At 40.4% G+C, this 15,012-nt stretch overlaps 5 protein-coding genes across 5 annotated transcripts; 3 read left to right on the top strand and 2 right to left on the bottom strand.

Annotated features, from left to right (window-relative positions):
• Positions 1–193: 193 nt before the first annotated feature.
• Positions 194–3,298, top strand: LOC17890745 (probable 2,3-bisphosphoglycerate-independent phosphoglycerate mutase 2). The gene is made up of 9 exons (XM_006297212.2): positions 194–286; positions 374–543; positions 650–928; positions 1,029–1,232; positions 1,355–1,779; positions 2,074–2,266; positions 2,350–2,445; positions 2,537–2,692; positions 2,848–3,298. The coding sequence occupies exons 2-9, from the start codon at positions 379–381 to the stop codon at positions 3,010–3,012; spliced, it is 1,683 nt and encodes a 560-aa protein (XP_006297274.2). The 5' UTR covers positions 194–286; positions 374–378; the 3' UTR covers positions 3,013–3,298.
• A 652-nt stretch (positions 3,299–3,950) lies between these two features.
• LOC17893388 (ADP,ATP carrier protein 1, mitochondrial) lies at positions 3,951–6,386 on the top strand. Its single transcript, XM_006297843.2, has 4 exons — positions 3,951–4,073; positions 4,806–5,287; positions 5,372–5,746; positions 5,843–6,386. The coding sequence occupies exons 2-4, from the start codon at positions 4,814–4,816 to the stop codon at positions 6,137–6,139; spliced, it is 1,146 nt and encodes a 381-aa protein (XP_006297905.1). The 5' UTR covers positions 3,951–4,073; positions 4,806–4,813; the 3' UTR covers positions 6,140–6,386.
• Positions 6,387–7,299: 913 nt separating this feature from the next.
• Positions 7,300–9,799, top strand: LOC17893824 (BTB/POZ domain-containing protein At3g08570). Its single transcript, XM_006297170.2, has 4 exons — positions 7,300–7,568; positions 7,698–7,764; positions 7,851–9,017; positions 9,119–9,799. Exons 1-4 carry the CDS (start codon positions 7,477–7,479, stop codon positions 9,653–9,655), a joined length of 1,863 nt encoding a protein of 620 aa, XP_006297232.1. The 5' UTR covers positions 7,300–7,476; the 3' UTR covers positions 9,656–9,799.
• Positions 9,800–9,819: 20 nt separating this feature from the next.
• Positions 9,820–11,066, bottom strand: LOC17893620 (V-type proton ATPase subunit E2). The gene is made up of 5 exons (XM_006299624.2): positions 10,835–11,066; positions 10,599–10,755; positions 10,320–10,522; positions 10,136–10,235; positions 9,820–10,048 (listed from the first exon to the last, which is right to left on the bottom strand). Exons 1-5 carry the CDS (start codon positions 11,035–11,037, stop codon positions 10,004–10,006), a joined length of 708 nt encoding a protein of 235 aa, XP_006299686.1. The 5' UTR covers positions 11,038–11,066; the 3' UTR covers positions 9,820–10,003.
• Positions 11,067–11,271: 205 nt separating this feature from the next.
• Positions 11,272–14,677, bottom strand: LOC17892406 (glycosyltransferase-like KOBITO 1). The gene is made up of 11 exons (XM_006297344.2): positions 14,194–14,677; positions 13,805–13,954; positions 13,607–13,659; positions 13,337–13,445; positions 13,116–13,250; positions 12,950–12,994; positions 12,635–12,822; positions 12,418–12,559; positions 12,261–12,307; positions 12,020–12,107; positions 11,272–11,909 (listed from the first exon to the last, which is right to left on the bottom strand). The coding sequence occupies exons 1-11, from the start codon at positions 14,578–14,580 to the stop codon at positions 11,652–11,654; spliced, it is 1,602 nt and encodes a 533-aa protein (XP_006297406.1). The 5' UTR covers positions 14,581–14,677; the 3' UTR covers positions 11,272–11,651.
• Between the last annotated feature and the right edge of the window lie 335 nt (positions 14,678–15,012).

The following is a 15,012-nucleotide window of genomic DNA, read 5'->3' as shown; positions in this document are numbered from 1 at the left end:
AGCTAGGCGTACTAGAACTAGAAGCAGCTATAATTAGATATATTCGTTTCCTTCTATATAATTTATTTTTGAGGCATGACAATGTTTACTTGAGCCCAAAGTTAAGCCCATTAAAAATGAACCACGTCATCATTAACTTTTCCATTTTCTTTTTTATAAACCTCATATTTATATGTCAGTTGATAGCTCAACCTACCATACCTCACCACATCACCACTCTCTTCGTCTCTCTGCGAATCTCCATACGACTCTTTGAAAGAGAGAGCTTTCCTCTGTTTCTCCGCTGGTAAGCTTCGGTTTCATCTCTCTCGCTTCTCAGATCTGTTCCTTTAACACTTGGATTTCTCACCGACGACTGGATCTGATTCCACAGCTATTATGGGTAGTTCCGGCGACGTTAACTGGAAACTTGAGGACCACCCCAAGCTTCCTAAGGGAAAAACAATCGGATTAATTGTTCTCGATGGATGGGGTGAATCTGATCCTGACCAGTACAATTGCATCCATAAAGCTCCAACTCCCGCCATGGATTCTCTTAAAAACGTTTGTTTCCTTTTTTCCAATTTTTTTCTTTTGTTTCCACATATTTCTTGATTGATATCGATAGATTCCGATTATGAATTTCGACGGGTTGTTGTGTTTTTCATAGGGGAAACCAGATACATGGAGGTTGATCAAAGCCCACGGTACTGCCGTTGGTCTCCCGAGCGAAGACGACATGGGAAACAGTGAAGTTGGCCACAATGCTCTTGGAGCCGGTCGCATTTACGCTCAAGGTGCTAAGCTTGTCGATCTCGCCCTTGCTTCAGGGAAAATCTATGAAGACGAAGGTTTCAAATACATCTCTGAATCTTTTGAGAAAGGCACCGTGCACCTTATTGGTCTTCTAAGCGATGGTGGAGTTCACTCTCGTCTCGATCAAGTGCAGGTACTCAATTCTCTGCTTCATTTTTTTACACATCTCTTTAGAATTTCTCTTGTAATGTTAATGTTCGTGGATATGGTTTGGTTTTGTTTTGTCTGCGTAGTTGCTGTTAAAGGGTTTCGCAGAACGTGGTGCTAAGAGAATCCGCGTTCATATTCTTACTGATGGTCGTGATGTGTTGGATGGCTCTAGTGTTGGCTTTGTTGAAACTCTTGAAGCGGACCTCGCTGCCTTACGTTCCAAAGGTGTTGATGCTCAGGTTGCATCCGGTGGAGGTCGTATGTATGTCACCATGGACCGTTATGAGGTCTGAATTCACTTTCACTTAGCTAAACTCACACGTTAATTCTTAGATCTTTGTCTAATTGGAAACTGGATTAGGCTTATATTTTTGTTGCTTTAACTGTATTCTGTTTCTATCCCTTGTAGAATGATTGGACTGTTGTGAAACGAGGGTGGGATGCTCAAGTTCTTGGAGAAGCTCCTCACAAATTTAAAAGCGCTCTTGAAGCAGTTAAGACACTGAGGGCTGAACCTGGTGCTAATGACCAGTATTTGCCTCCCTTTGTCATTGTTGATGACAGCGGAAAGGCTGTGGGTCCAATTGTTGATGGCGACGCAGTTGTTACATTCAATTTCCGTGCTGATCGAATGGTCATGCATGCAAAGGCCCTTGAATATGAAGATTTTGATAAGTTTGATCGCGTACGTGTCCCAAAGATACGTTATGCAGGAATGCTCCAATATGATGGAGAGCTAAAGCTTCCTAGCCGCTACCTTGTTTCCCCACCATTGATCGATAGAACCTCTGGTGAATACCTGGCACACAATGGCATTCGTACTTTTGCTTGCAGGTTAACTTTTAGAATCTCTCTGATCTTCGTATATCCTCTTTTCCATTTATGTATTGTCTTCTATTGCTGTTTCCTGACTTATTAATTTGTTGAAATTGGGATTAGAAATGAAACTGTGATATAACTAATCCTGTCTTCTTTCTGTTTTATGCATTGGGGTTTCTTGCTGATTAAAACTAGTGGAATGGTCCTAGTTGTCTTTTTCTTAGATGAGATTATACATTTGATGGTAAATTACTTGAAATGTACAATATCCTAGCTATTGACCATTGAAAATTTACTTCACTGAAACAGTGAGACTGTGAAGTTTGGCCATGTCACCTTCTTTTGGAATGGCAACCGCTCTGGATATTTCAATGAAAAGTTAGAAGAGTACGTTGAGATTCCAAGTGATAGTGGAATATCATTCAATGTCCAGCCAAAGATGAAAGCGTTGGAAATTGCAGAGAAAGCAAGGGATGCTATCCTTAGTGGCAAGTTTGATCAGGTAAGGTGTACTACTCTCTTATCATATTTGTCAACCCACTAAAAAAATTTCGGCTTCTGAACCTGGTGTGAATGAAATGGTAGGTTCGTGTTAACCTGCCAAATGGAGACATGGTTGGTCATACTGGTGATATTGAAGCAACTGTTGTTGCCTGTGAAGCTGCTGATCTTGCTGTGAGGGTATGGTTTTCTATTAAATCTGTGACATGGGAGTGTTTAGAAACTGTTCTTAATAGCAATGACTTACTAAGTTTTGGTCCCTGGTTTGCAGACAATCCTTGATGCCATAGAGCAGGTTGGAGGGATATATGTTGTGACTGCTGATCATGGAAATGCTGAGGACATGGTTAAAAGAGACAAAGCCGGCAAGCCTGCTCTTGATAAGGAAGGGAACCTTCAGATTCTCACCTCTCACACCTTGAAACCAGTAAGTTCTAGCAATACCGGAACAATTTTTTGAGTTCTGATCAAAATGTGGAAGTTGCTACTGAGCATAGGTTAAGCATGAGAAGTTTTATAGCCAGAAGTGGTTGTTGTGTGTGTCTTATATGTGAACTTTGGACATGATGTGTGTGTTTGCAGGTGCCAATTGCCATAGGAGGTCCTGGCTTGTCAGCAGGAGTTAGGTTCAGGCAGGATATCGACACACCTGGGCTTGCGAATGTAGCTGCAACCGTGATGAACCTCCATGGATTTGTAGCCCCGAGCGACTATGAGACAAGTCTGATTGAAGTAGTGGACAAGTGATGATTCTGGTTGGTTGTAGTTCCCTTTGTCCCACCTGAGCGACTCTTGATACTCTTTAAAGTTGCTAGTTTTCTCTGCTCTCTAATAAGGCTCGTGATTTTTCGGGAGCCATACGGGCTACTCGCCGGCCCTCTCACGATGTTGTTCACGTTATAAACTACATTTGATTTTGTATTTCTCAAAAACATGATCTAGAAGCTTTTGAGAATTAATTTCTAAACAAATTATCTAAAGAAACCTTTCATGTAAAGTTAAAGGTATGAGAATTTGAGGGCAGCGTCAAACATTCGGCCACATGGGAGAATATTAGAGAAAGTTGAAAAGAAACCTTTCATATAAAAAAACTGGAAAAATATTACAAATAAATAGAAAAATATCTTGATGTCATCAAGTTGTTTAAATAGAAAAAAAAATCAGTCTATCAAAAGATTAGTTTCTTTTATTTTTTTACATTCGAAATTCAAATTTAATAATAGTAAAAGATAAAACGAAGTTGGAAAAATCGGCAAATCAAAATAACAATTGAACACTTCAATTTTAGTATTGACTAATAAATTTTGCCATAAGATATTTGCAAATTGATCTGGTCCGGTATGGTAGACAAAATAATTTTCCACGCTACCCTTCCAGCCGTCCATTCACTAGTTGCCCTCAACAATGCCAAACAACGCTCCAGATTCCTAGCGCAAGATCTAACGGTTAGCAAGTAGAGTCGTACCATCATTAGAAAAAAACCATTCTTCTGCAAAAGTAAACATAATCGACGGTTGTCACTCACCTTTGTTCCAATCAGAATGATCCAATGGGTATGAAGCAGCAAGGCCCAAATAGTTTTGTTTGCATGTGATTTAAACCCGTCCCCACTGGGCGAGTGACGAACGAGACCTCTGCGACCCTATTTTTCGAGACGATAAAAGGGCTAAGAATTGCTCTTTTCAAAGCTCGCCTCTTCACCACAGAGAAAACTTCGTCGTCTCTCCCTTGCTTCGCCCTCTCATCTCCGTGAGAAAAAGGCGGAGTCTCTCTCTCCAGATATTTTGCTCATCCATCGGTTCTCTTAGGTAACTCTCGTTTCTCTCAGATCTGTTTACTCTTTATAAATCTCGTTGCTCTTCGAATCATTTTTATTTTTCGTTTCTTCGATCTGTGTTTCGTTCTTAGATCTGTAAGGTAAATAAGATGTTCCGATCCATAGATCTGACTGTTCTGTTGAGAAATGATGTTATCTGTTTGCTTATTATTCTGATCGTGATGTTTACAGCTCATTTTCGAATTTTTTCATCTATTGGTTCTATAGATCTGCTTCTTTTTCTAGAGTTTCACTGATTTGCTGATCTCTTAATCATAGAAATTGCTTGGATCTGTTGACTTTAGTTTAAAATGTATTGGATCTGATATTTGCGACTCCGTTTACGGTAATTGTGATTGCTGTAAACCCTTGTTAAGTTTTTGATCTTATAATCTACCAGATCTTTGCCTGATCATATGCTTAGTGAACCATGGTTAGTTGTATCCGCTTGCTTTTTCTAGTTGTTGTAATCGTGTTTTGGTTCCTCCAGAATTTTGAACTGACCATTTTCGTTTCCAACAATCTTGGGTTGTCTGTTTGTAAAGCTTTTTGTGACATGACCTTCTGTTTTGCTTACTACTTCAATACTGTTACATTCCGGGAAGATCTTAGACTCTAGTATTACCTTTCAAACTTGTGTTGGTAAAGCATTCTTTGTCATATATTGCTGCGTTACATATGATACTTACGTCTTGTTTTCATTATTGGTTTTGTAAAATTGCAGAGTTCAAAATGGTTGATCAAGTTCAGCACCCCACTATTGCTCAGAAAGCTGCTGGGCAGTTCATGCGTTCAAGTGTTTCCAACGACGTCCATGTTGGTTACCCGAGGCCTTCTATGTACCAGAGACATGCAACCTATGGAAACTACTCCAATGCTGCATTTCAGTTTCCTCCCACATCCCGGATGTTGGCAACAACTGCATCCCCAGTCTTTGTCCAGGCTCCAGGAGAGAAAGGGTTCACTAACTTTGCTCTTGACTTTTTGATGGGTGGTGTTTCTGCTGCCGTCTCAAAGACTGCTGCTGCTCCCATTGAGCGTGTTAAGCTTTTGATTCAGAACCAGGATGAGATGATTAAAGCTGGCAGGCTTTCTGAACCATACAAGGGTATTGGTGACTGTTTCGGCAGGACAATTAAGGATGAAGGGTTTGGTTCTCTATGGAGAGGAAACACTGCCAATGTCATCCGTTACTTCCCCACCCAGGTTGGTTGAGTTTCAAGCTCTTTGGCTTTTATAGCTTTTGAAACAAATTAATTTTGTACTAATCTTCTCTTTTGACCATGCTAGGCCTTGAACTTTGCCTTCAAAGATTACTTCAAAAGGCTTTTCAACTTTAAGAAGGACAGAGATGGTTACTGGAAGTGGTTTGCTGGTAACTTGGCATCTGGAGGAGCTGCTGGTGCCTCTTCCCTTCTGTTTGTGTACTCCCTTGACTACGCCCGTACCCGTCTGGCCAATGATGCCAAGGCTGCAAAGAAAGGAGGTGGTGGCAGACAGTTTGATGGTCTTGTCGATGTTTACAGGAAGACACTCAAGTCTGATGGTATTGCTGGTCTTTACCGTGGATTCAACATCTCTTGTGTTGGTATCATTGTCTACCGTGGTCTGTACTTTGGACTCTACGACTCTGTGAAGCCTGTTCTCCTCACTGGAGACTTGCAGGTTGGTCTTTGTTGTCTTTCTCTCTTATCTTGTGTGTTCTAATACTTGTTACTGGTTGGTTCTGACATGTTAGTATTCTTTTTTTGGTTATTTCAGGATAGTTTCTTTGCTAGTTTCGCTCTTGGATGGGTCATCACTAATGGTGCGGGTCTTGCATCTTACCCCATTGACACTGTCCGCAGAAGAATGATGATGACGTCAGGTGAGGCAGTCAAGTACAAGAGTTCGATGGATGCCTTTGCCCAGATCCTCAAGAATGAAGGAGCCAAGTCACTCTTCAAGGGAGCTGGTGCCAACATTCTGCGTGCTGTTGCAGGTGCTGGTGTGCTTTCCGGTTACGACAAATTGCAGCTGATTGTCTTTGGTAAGAAGTACGGATCAGGTGGTGCTTAAGCATCGCTTCTGCCTTCTTCCTCCTTTTTCGATTTTAATTGCGGTTTAAAACCCGCAAAAAAACTGAGATGTTGATGAAATTTTTTTTTGCTTAAGACTTAGGGAGGCATGAGCCCTAAACCAAATTTTATATCCTTCTGACGCCAACTTTTTTTACTTATGGAATAATTCATGTTTGAGAGAGAGTCTGTCATTCTCTTCGAGTTTAAAAGAATTTTGGATTTATTGAGTTTTATTTCCCTTTACTGCTTTTTTATATCTTCCCGTCTTATATTATTAATAATCTGCAATACCTGATTACGTTATCTTGAGTAGTTTACGTTGTAAATAGCGAGTAAGCCCAGTTCCCAAGCGAATGCTGCAAATAGAACTGATGTAAAACTCCAATGTGTGGAAGGAGAGAAAACTTGTATGAGGAATCTATTTGAGCGTATTTGAGGCTCTTTTACTCTACTCCGTTGTCTCACTGCTCTTTCACTAAACTAAGAAAGCAAATGCTTCATCACTGAAGAAAGTTAGAAAGCTATTAGAACTAGAAAGCAATATCTTCTTCTAGATCTCCTTTTCGATCACACTAAGCTAGCTCTTCACACTAAGCTAGCCCTGAGTTTATTTGTGGAACAGATAGTTGCAAATCAATTTGGAATTGTGAACATTTACATAAATCAAGTGAATCAAAAGAAGCTCCAATAAGAACACACCAAATATAGACTTGAGTTGACAAAAAGTTGTTTCCGTAAGGTTTGAAATAAAATACAAATAGACTGATAAAATAGACTGATGTGTTAATGACTAAAGATATTGAAGATGGATCTATTGACTCTGTCCTTTTGCCATTTGTTTGCTGCTATTGGAAGGATATTTCACCCCCGACAGGGAGTTCACATCTCAGATCACCATATCATATGTTTGGTGAAACAAAATAGAGCAAAAGTAGTGGTGACAAAGTAGGGTTCATAGGTGGTTAGTGTAAAGAGATTAGATAGAAAATTGGAGTGGGGTGAGGTTGTAACAGAGACCTCAAATTGTTAAAGTGAGTGAAAGTGTGTGTCCCCAAGAAACTATAATTGAGTCTTTATGGAGCTCCGTGCCACACAACCCCCTCCCGGCTTTTCTCACGTGTTCTGAATCATATATCACTACTATTAAAAAAAAAAAAAAGCTTAGCTCTTTCCTTTTTTTTGGAGTCAAGATTACGAAATTGAAACTGCAAATTATATAAAGGCTATTGCGGTTTTTAAAAAATTCCGATTTCGACGAAAAGGAAAGTGTTCAAAGCCTATGTTTTTGAAAGGCTCCTCCTCAAATTCCGAGTCTTCTTCCTCGTCAAGGTCACAATGGGTATTGTATCGGACAGCCCTCAATCTAATTCGTCTTCCTCTGCTCCTGCTCCTGCTCCTTCCATCTTCTCCAGCTCCTTTGCCACTCGGTCTGTTCTCTCTCTCGTTCTTATCTTTCTTCTGAGACTTATGTCAAAGTTTGTTCCTTTATGCAATCTCACAGTGATTATTACTTGTCTGATGCATAAAGGATTCGTTTTTATTATATGAAATTGCAGCATATTTTCAGATGTTGCGGGAGACATCACAATTGTTGTCGATGGAGAGTCCTTTTTACTCCACAAGGTTAGTGATCTCTGTTTTTTTTTTAACATACACAAAGTGTTCGACGAAATTTAGTTATAGATCTTGGAAACTTTTTTCTCTTGCAGTTTCCGCTGGTGGCTCGGTGTGGAAAGATTAGGAAAATGGTGGCAGAGATGAAGGAATCATCTTCAAACCTCTCGCATACAGAGCTCCAAGACTTCCCAGGTGGGGCTAAGACCTTTGAACTCGCCATGAAGTTCTGCTACGGCATCAACTTCGAGATTACCATCTCCAACGTTGTCGCTCTCCGCTGTGCAGCTGGTTATCTTGAGATGACGGAAGACTTTAAAGAAGAGAATTTGATCGCACGTACTGAGACTTACCTCGAGCAAGTCGCGTTTCGTAGTCTTGAGAAGTCCGTGGAAGTCCTCTGTTCTTGTGAGACACTTTACCCTCAAGACATTGCTGAAACTGCCCACATTCCTGAAAGGTGTGTGGAGGCCATCGCTGTGAATGCTTGCAGAGAACAGCTAGTGTTGGGGCTATCACGGCTGAACCGAGGCAACGAGTCAGCGGATACCAAGCGAGGAGATTGTCCAGAGTGGTGGGTTGAGGACCTCTCTGTTCTGAGGATTGACTATTACGCACGAGTTGTGTCGGCAATGGCCAGAACAGGTTTACGGTCAGAGAGTATCATCACGTCTCTGATGCATTACGCTCAAGAATCATTGAAAGGTATTCGAAACTGCAAGGAACGGAGCAAGCTCGACTCGGGTACAATTGAGAACGAGCAGAGGAATGTGGTTGAAGCTATTGTTAGCCTTTTTCCTAATGACAAAGTCCCATTGAGTTTCCTCTTCGGAATGTTGAGGGTTGGGATTACCATAGACGTAGCCATCTCTTGCAGGCTTGAGCTGGAGCGGAGAATTGCTCAGCAGCTGGAAACAGTGTCCCTCGATGATCTACTCATACCTGTTCTTCGAGATGGCGAGTCCATATATGACGTTGACACTGTCCATAGGTTACTCGTTTGCTTTCTGAAGAAAATAGAGGACGAAGTAGAATATGACGACGATCATGAATATTACGAGAACGAGACTGAGAACCTTACTGGTTCGACGTGCCATAGCTCATTACTGAAAGTGGGTCGTATCATGGATGCCTACCTGACAGAGATCGCACCAGACCCATGTCTGAGTCTGCACAAGTTCATGGCTTTGATAGAGATATTGCCGGATTATGCTCGTGTCATGGATGATGGGCTATACAGAGCTATTGATATGTTTCTCAAGGTAAAGTTTGTTTTTTTAATATCCCTTGAAAAAGGGAAGCCTTGTCTCTGTTTTGGTTCATATTTGACAGAGTGGGAAAATGTCTTTGTGATGATTGTTAGGGGCATCCGTCGTTGAACGAACAAGAATGCAAGAGTCTCTGCAAATTTATAGACACTCAGAAACTTTCACAAGAAGCATGCAACCACGTTGCTCAGAACGATCGGCTGCCGGTGCAGATGGTGGTTCGAGTCCTCTACTCGGAACAGCTGCGTATGAAGAATGTTATGTCCGGAGATTCAGGGGAAGGGCTATTGCTGTCTTCTCAAAAACTTAGTAGCGGGAACCCGAGCGGAGCTGTGTCTCCGAGAGACACTTATGCATCGTTGAGGAGGGAGAATAGAGAGCTGAAACTGGAGATCTCGAGGGTGAGAGTGAGGCTGACCGAGTTAGAGAAGGAGCAGATTTTGATGAAACAGGGGATGATGGAGAAACCAGGTCATGGTGGAACATTGCTGACCTCGCTTTCAAAAGGGATTGGTAGGATCTCGATATTTGGTGGAGGACCTACAGAAGAGAAGAGGCGGAAGGCTAACCGCAAAGCTAGGTCGAGGTTGGAGAGAAAAACCGGTAGGAGCCGAACAGATTCTATGTTTTAGGTACTTTGGAACACGTAAATACGTTTGCTAAGAAAATGGGGGTGATTCCTTAGTAGTGTAGTGAGTTGTGTATATTTTTTGGAAAATCTTGCAAGTATTCGATTGCGATTTCTCATAACATATATTAACTTTAAAAGAGCATAACTCAATAGCTTTGAGGCAAATTTTTCTATATAACTTTTCAGAAATTATTCTCTTTTGACAACATTTTGAAGATGAAAAGGATGAAACAGACTAAAAAAAAAATTGAACTCCTGCTAAAAAGAAGTAACAGTGTCACAAGGCCAAAATGTGTTACTTATTGAGGCCTAAGCAAAAGATTAATAAGTAAACTTAGGGGTGACTGGATCATGCTCTGGAGGTTTCAGGTGCTCCAACAAGGCGTGTCCTGATCTGCAAATATGAGAAGAAGAGTTAATACTAGAAATTCGGAATGATGGGAAAGAAGAACGAAAACACCCATAAATGAAAAGACCGAACCTGGGGAAGCTTCTGTCTGAAGGCGACGTCAAGGCGTGCGTCTAAAGTGTTCTCGCAGACAATCTTTCCGTCTTGAGAGGCCAACACTACCCCTCCCGAGCTTCATCATTCACACATTACCATTGTTCAGATATGTACATGTACGGAGAAGAAAGGAGAGAGAAAGATTGAAAAAGAAGTATACCAGTGAACGTCGTGAGAATCAGGGAGCTTAGGATTAGGAGGTGGAGGGAGGAAGACCTTGTCGTCGATTGTGATCTTAGGAGACGGGGCTTTGGCTTTGTCCGCATACTGTCTTTTAGCATCCTCAATGACCGATTCAACAACCTTCTTGTCCATCTCTCTGCATCTCAGCAGTACTGATGGCTCTTTCAGGCGCAGCAAACTCTGTAAGCAGTAATAATATATAAATGGTAAAGACGTGAGGATATCGTGAGGTAGAGAGGATGAGAGATATATAGACCTCAATGATGAGACTCTTGAGAAGCTTCTTGTAATTGTTCTTGTCGTTGGAGACACGGAGAAGATCCTTAGCTGCGGAGGCTTTAATGGAGGTGACAATGTCGTCTTGTGCTTGAAGGTACTTGATCCTACTTGCATTCAGTTGAGTGGAGTAGTCGCTGAAGAGAAACATCTACAGAATGAATTAAAGGGCCTAGTAAAAGTAGAGCAAGGGAGGAAGGGGAGAAAAAGGCTGACATTCGCTTCCGGACATCGACCTGCTTGAGCTTGCGGTCATAATCTTGACGGAGCTTACGCTTGGCAGACTCAAGAAGCTGAAGTCTCTCAATGTTGAATTCTTCCTCGGCGGAGATGGAGATCTCGTTTGCTTTCTCTTCAGCTTCTTGCCGGATGAACCGGACCATCTGCTGTATCTGCTTTGACACATCCGCATCGTTCATCTCTCTCTCTCTCTGTCTCTCTCAGACAACAATCATCACATCAAAACCACCTCCGTACAATGCTTTTTAATGTGTAAGTTGAGGAGTCTCCGCTTTTTGGTGCCAAATATTCGTTTTATGGACCATTGACTCTTTCTTCATACCTGTTTTTGGCAATCCAGATTGTGTCATGCTTATGATTAGAGATGTGTGTATTGGGTCTTTACCGGTGAGGCCTAGTTTAATCGCTTTGGATTAAATTTGAACTAAAATACGTTTGATATTAATCTTGCTCATACAGAGGCCATAACATGAGATGATATATGGTAATGTAAGTAGAAAAAGATGGGTCTAAGCCTGGAGCTTTGAAGTTCTGTACATGGTAATAAACTTACATAGAATTAACAATGGCAAAAGAAATATGCTGCAAACTCATCTATCATAAGGTGCAGGAGAGTAATCTGAGATAAGAGAAACTATGTCTCTCAAGATGCTCGGGAAGAATCACACAAGCCTGCTTTTTTCACCTCTTCTTTGTCTCACTTTACTTGGCTTCCTAAAGCTACACATCACTCATATTGCCCCCAGTATCAATATCAGTAATAGGGAATCCATCAGCTTGGTGTTAAAATCTGCTATTCCCCTGTGACAAATCTAGCGTGTTCCATCCCAGGTGGGGATAAAGGAGGGACTGCTGATTCAGCCCCAAGAAGGTGCCTTGCAGAGATGCCCTCAGACTTGTTTTCCATTGCTGGAAGGGACCCAGATGCAGTAGACCTCGATGAGTTGCTTTTGTGAATTGATGATAAGAAATTTTTCTTTGAAAGATTTGTTGAAACTGATGAGACAACTGAAGTGAAGACACCAGATTCTTTTAATGCTTGTATAACAACCTGCATTTTACCACCAATGTTATAAAGTTTTATAATTTACTTACTAGAACTCGATGTTCCAATATTTTTGTTTGGAAAATTGTATAATGAATTTCTGAGTAGATACTTACCATTGGTGAATATATGCGAGTTAGAATACCCTTCCTAAGGAGTTTTGTTTTCACCTCTTTGTCGCCCCATACAACGTGTTCACGATACCTACACATGATACAGCTCTTTTGTATCAAGACCATATACTTTTGTAACCAAAGTAGGGCCTCAAAACTTTTTTAACTTGTTTAAAGAGTGTCAAAATTTCTCTATCGCACAAGTACCGAAGAAAGAATGAAATTCTGCAGGGGAGGCTCTTACCAGCTTAACATTTCTTCTTCAGTTGCTGTTGACGCAATTATAAATGCCTACAATGTTCATCATCCAGAAGGCATCAAGAAATAGTAAAAGGAACTGAATTATAGAGATTTGAAGAAATGACTAGAGATAATTAGGATTTTTTAAAATCGATGCTCACAGATCTGTCAAAGTCCAACATAAAGCATCTTTTCACATCTTCTTTTGTAGGCTTGCAGCCACATCGATCACGCCTGGATGTCAAGTCCGAAAATTTTGCATATGTGTAGTGTAGGACAGCAGCCTCCTCCAATTTGATCTCACTAACAAGAATTATCAGGTTATATATAGAGAAAAATATTTTGCTTCACTTATGTTTAAATCTACAATACACGTACTTGGGAGTTTTCATGTAATTATGCCATCTGTGAGCTCCATTTGGACGGAGGTGATCTTGAATCCGAGCAACCGATTTGCCGTTACCATAAGTCAAAAAGTAATTTGGGTTATTTCGTGTTGCTTCTTTGTACATTCCAAAATATGTATCTTTTGGAAGATGATCGTAATTCTTCTTGAACATTGACACCTGCTTGCATCAAACATATCTCATAAGTAATACTAACATAACAAACAAAACAAAGAAACAGTTGACACTACACCTCTTCAATTTAACATACTATCTTAGGTAAAAAGAGTAACAAACTGAGTGATACCTCTGTAAAAGGATCCTTGATATCATCCCGTTCTACGCTGCTTTCCTAGAGAAAAAAGTCCATAACAATCATTCAGAGCCAAGCCCAGACCATATAAAGGTACTCTACACTCACAAAACTAGTTGAAAATATACAATGCAAGAAATGTGAATCAGATTTCACTCACATAATTTGGAAATATAACCATATCCACATTTGGAGGAACATCAAGCAGCAACCGTCTTAATGAGTACTCACGAGCACCTGCTGGGTATATTAGCTCATCTGTGTCAAGATGAAGTATCCAATCCATGCCCGCATCCTGATTTTTAGTAAGAACAATTAGAAATGAATATAACAGGAGATATGAACAAAAATCAAACAAATAAGATCAATAAAATTGCTTACTCTTGCCATGACAATAGCCATTTCCATGTTGAGAGATTGTTTGACAAATAACTCATAATTGCAGGGCTTATAAAAGAAAGATGAGAGCCACGTCTCATTCCAAATCCGGCTGATGAAGCAAAAAAAAGAAAAAAGAATGACAGTGAAATGATTAGTCGTAGAAATTACAACAATGCTACAAGTCCCAGAACATACAAAGAAAAAACATGTACTTAGTGCCTGCAAGAGCTCAAGATATGCAGAAAATATACAATGTCATAGTTTACTAACCTCTTTGCCTGCTTCTCCTCAAGCTCTTTTGTCCTGTAAATTACTTTAACCCCCTGAAAGAGATACCGGACTACATTTATCAAGATTTCTTAACCTCAGAACAAAGATCTTAGTCGACTAATGCCTACAGGACTAAAGACCTAGGAGCTATACAGCCAAAAGAAAGTAATGGAACCGATGATAGGGAGTTCAACTCACAGGAATAGACTCCAGCACTTTTGAAATACTCGGAGTAGCAGCTTTCCCTTCTACAAAAAGGAAAAATGTGGAGACACCGAGAACCTTATGGTAGAACATCCATGGTAGAATCTGATCCAATCCAGCTGATGTACTAGTCGTAATACATATCTGTAACAGTAGCAATGTCAGAATCATATACATGGGCACAAAAAGGTAGAGTATTTACAAAGACAGATCTGATCAAAACAACAAATTGATGTTCGACTTCAACAGACGATAAGCAAAGGGTGAGACTATGCTCCAGATTAGACATTGGAGTAAGACTTAAGAGAAGACTAGAATTTGGAAGTCCAGAATCCAGATCGATCAAAAAAAAAACCTCCAAAGCAGTGGGATTGGAGATTTACCTTAGGCTTCAAACTAGTATCAACACCAAACTTCCAATCACCATAGTAAGGGAAGGAAGGAGAAGAGCTGCGAGCTAGATTGGAGCAGTCGGAGGAAGATTGGTGAGCCTTAGGGGAGACAGATGAAACAGTCTCCATGCCGGGAAACACCTCGTGATTGAGATCGGAGCCGCCAGGAACCGAGGTAGAGGAACGAACAGAAGCAGAGGCAGGATCGGCGAGACCACCGCCTCGCCATTGGAGGATAAAGGCGAGACAGGCAAGGGAAACTGGAAGTAATGTAAGAAGAAGGAGGAGCCTAGAGACGAGAGAGTGGTTTGAAGAAGAAGAGGAAGATGAGGAAGAAGCAGAAATTAGTGGAGCTCTATGATGGTGAGTCGATTTCATGGTGTAGCTCCTCCAATTTGAAAAACAACAAAAATATGTTTAGGAGGAAGAAGAAGAAGAATACTCGGTTTTGAGATCTTTCTTCTTCTTCTTCTTTTTTTTTTTTTTTTTTTTTTTTTTTTTTTTTTTTTTTTTTTGCTTTTTGAACAAATCAGAATTCTGAGATCTAATCGATAAAATTAAAACCCTATTATTGCATATCATCAAATCTGGTATAAAATAAAATAAAAATATGGTGGGAGATCTTCTTCTGTATATGTATCTATAGTTGCTTATTTTATTTTGTTCTAATTTAAAATTAAAAGAACATATAACATTTCACGTGTCATCTCATTAATTATGAGGCTTATATTATGCAGTTCCTTAATTAAGTTCGTGTTTAATTAGACAATATTCGTATCCGTGTCGTTGGGTTAACTCTTTGGATCTAAA

This window comes from Capsella rubella, unplaced genomic scaffold (assembly GCF_000375325.1).
Source record: "Capsella rubella cultivar Monte Gargano unplaced genomic scaffold, Caprub1_0 scaffold_3, whole genome shotgun sequence".
Classification (NCBI taxonomy): Eukaryota; Viridiplantae; Streptophyta; class Magnoliopsida; order Brassicales; family Brassicaceae; genus Capsella; species Capsella rubella.
This window is presented reverse-complemented; position numbering and strand designations above follow the sequence as displayed.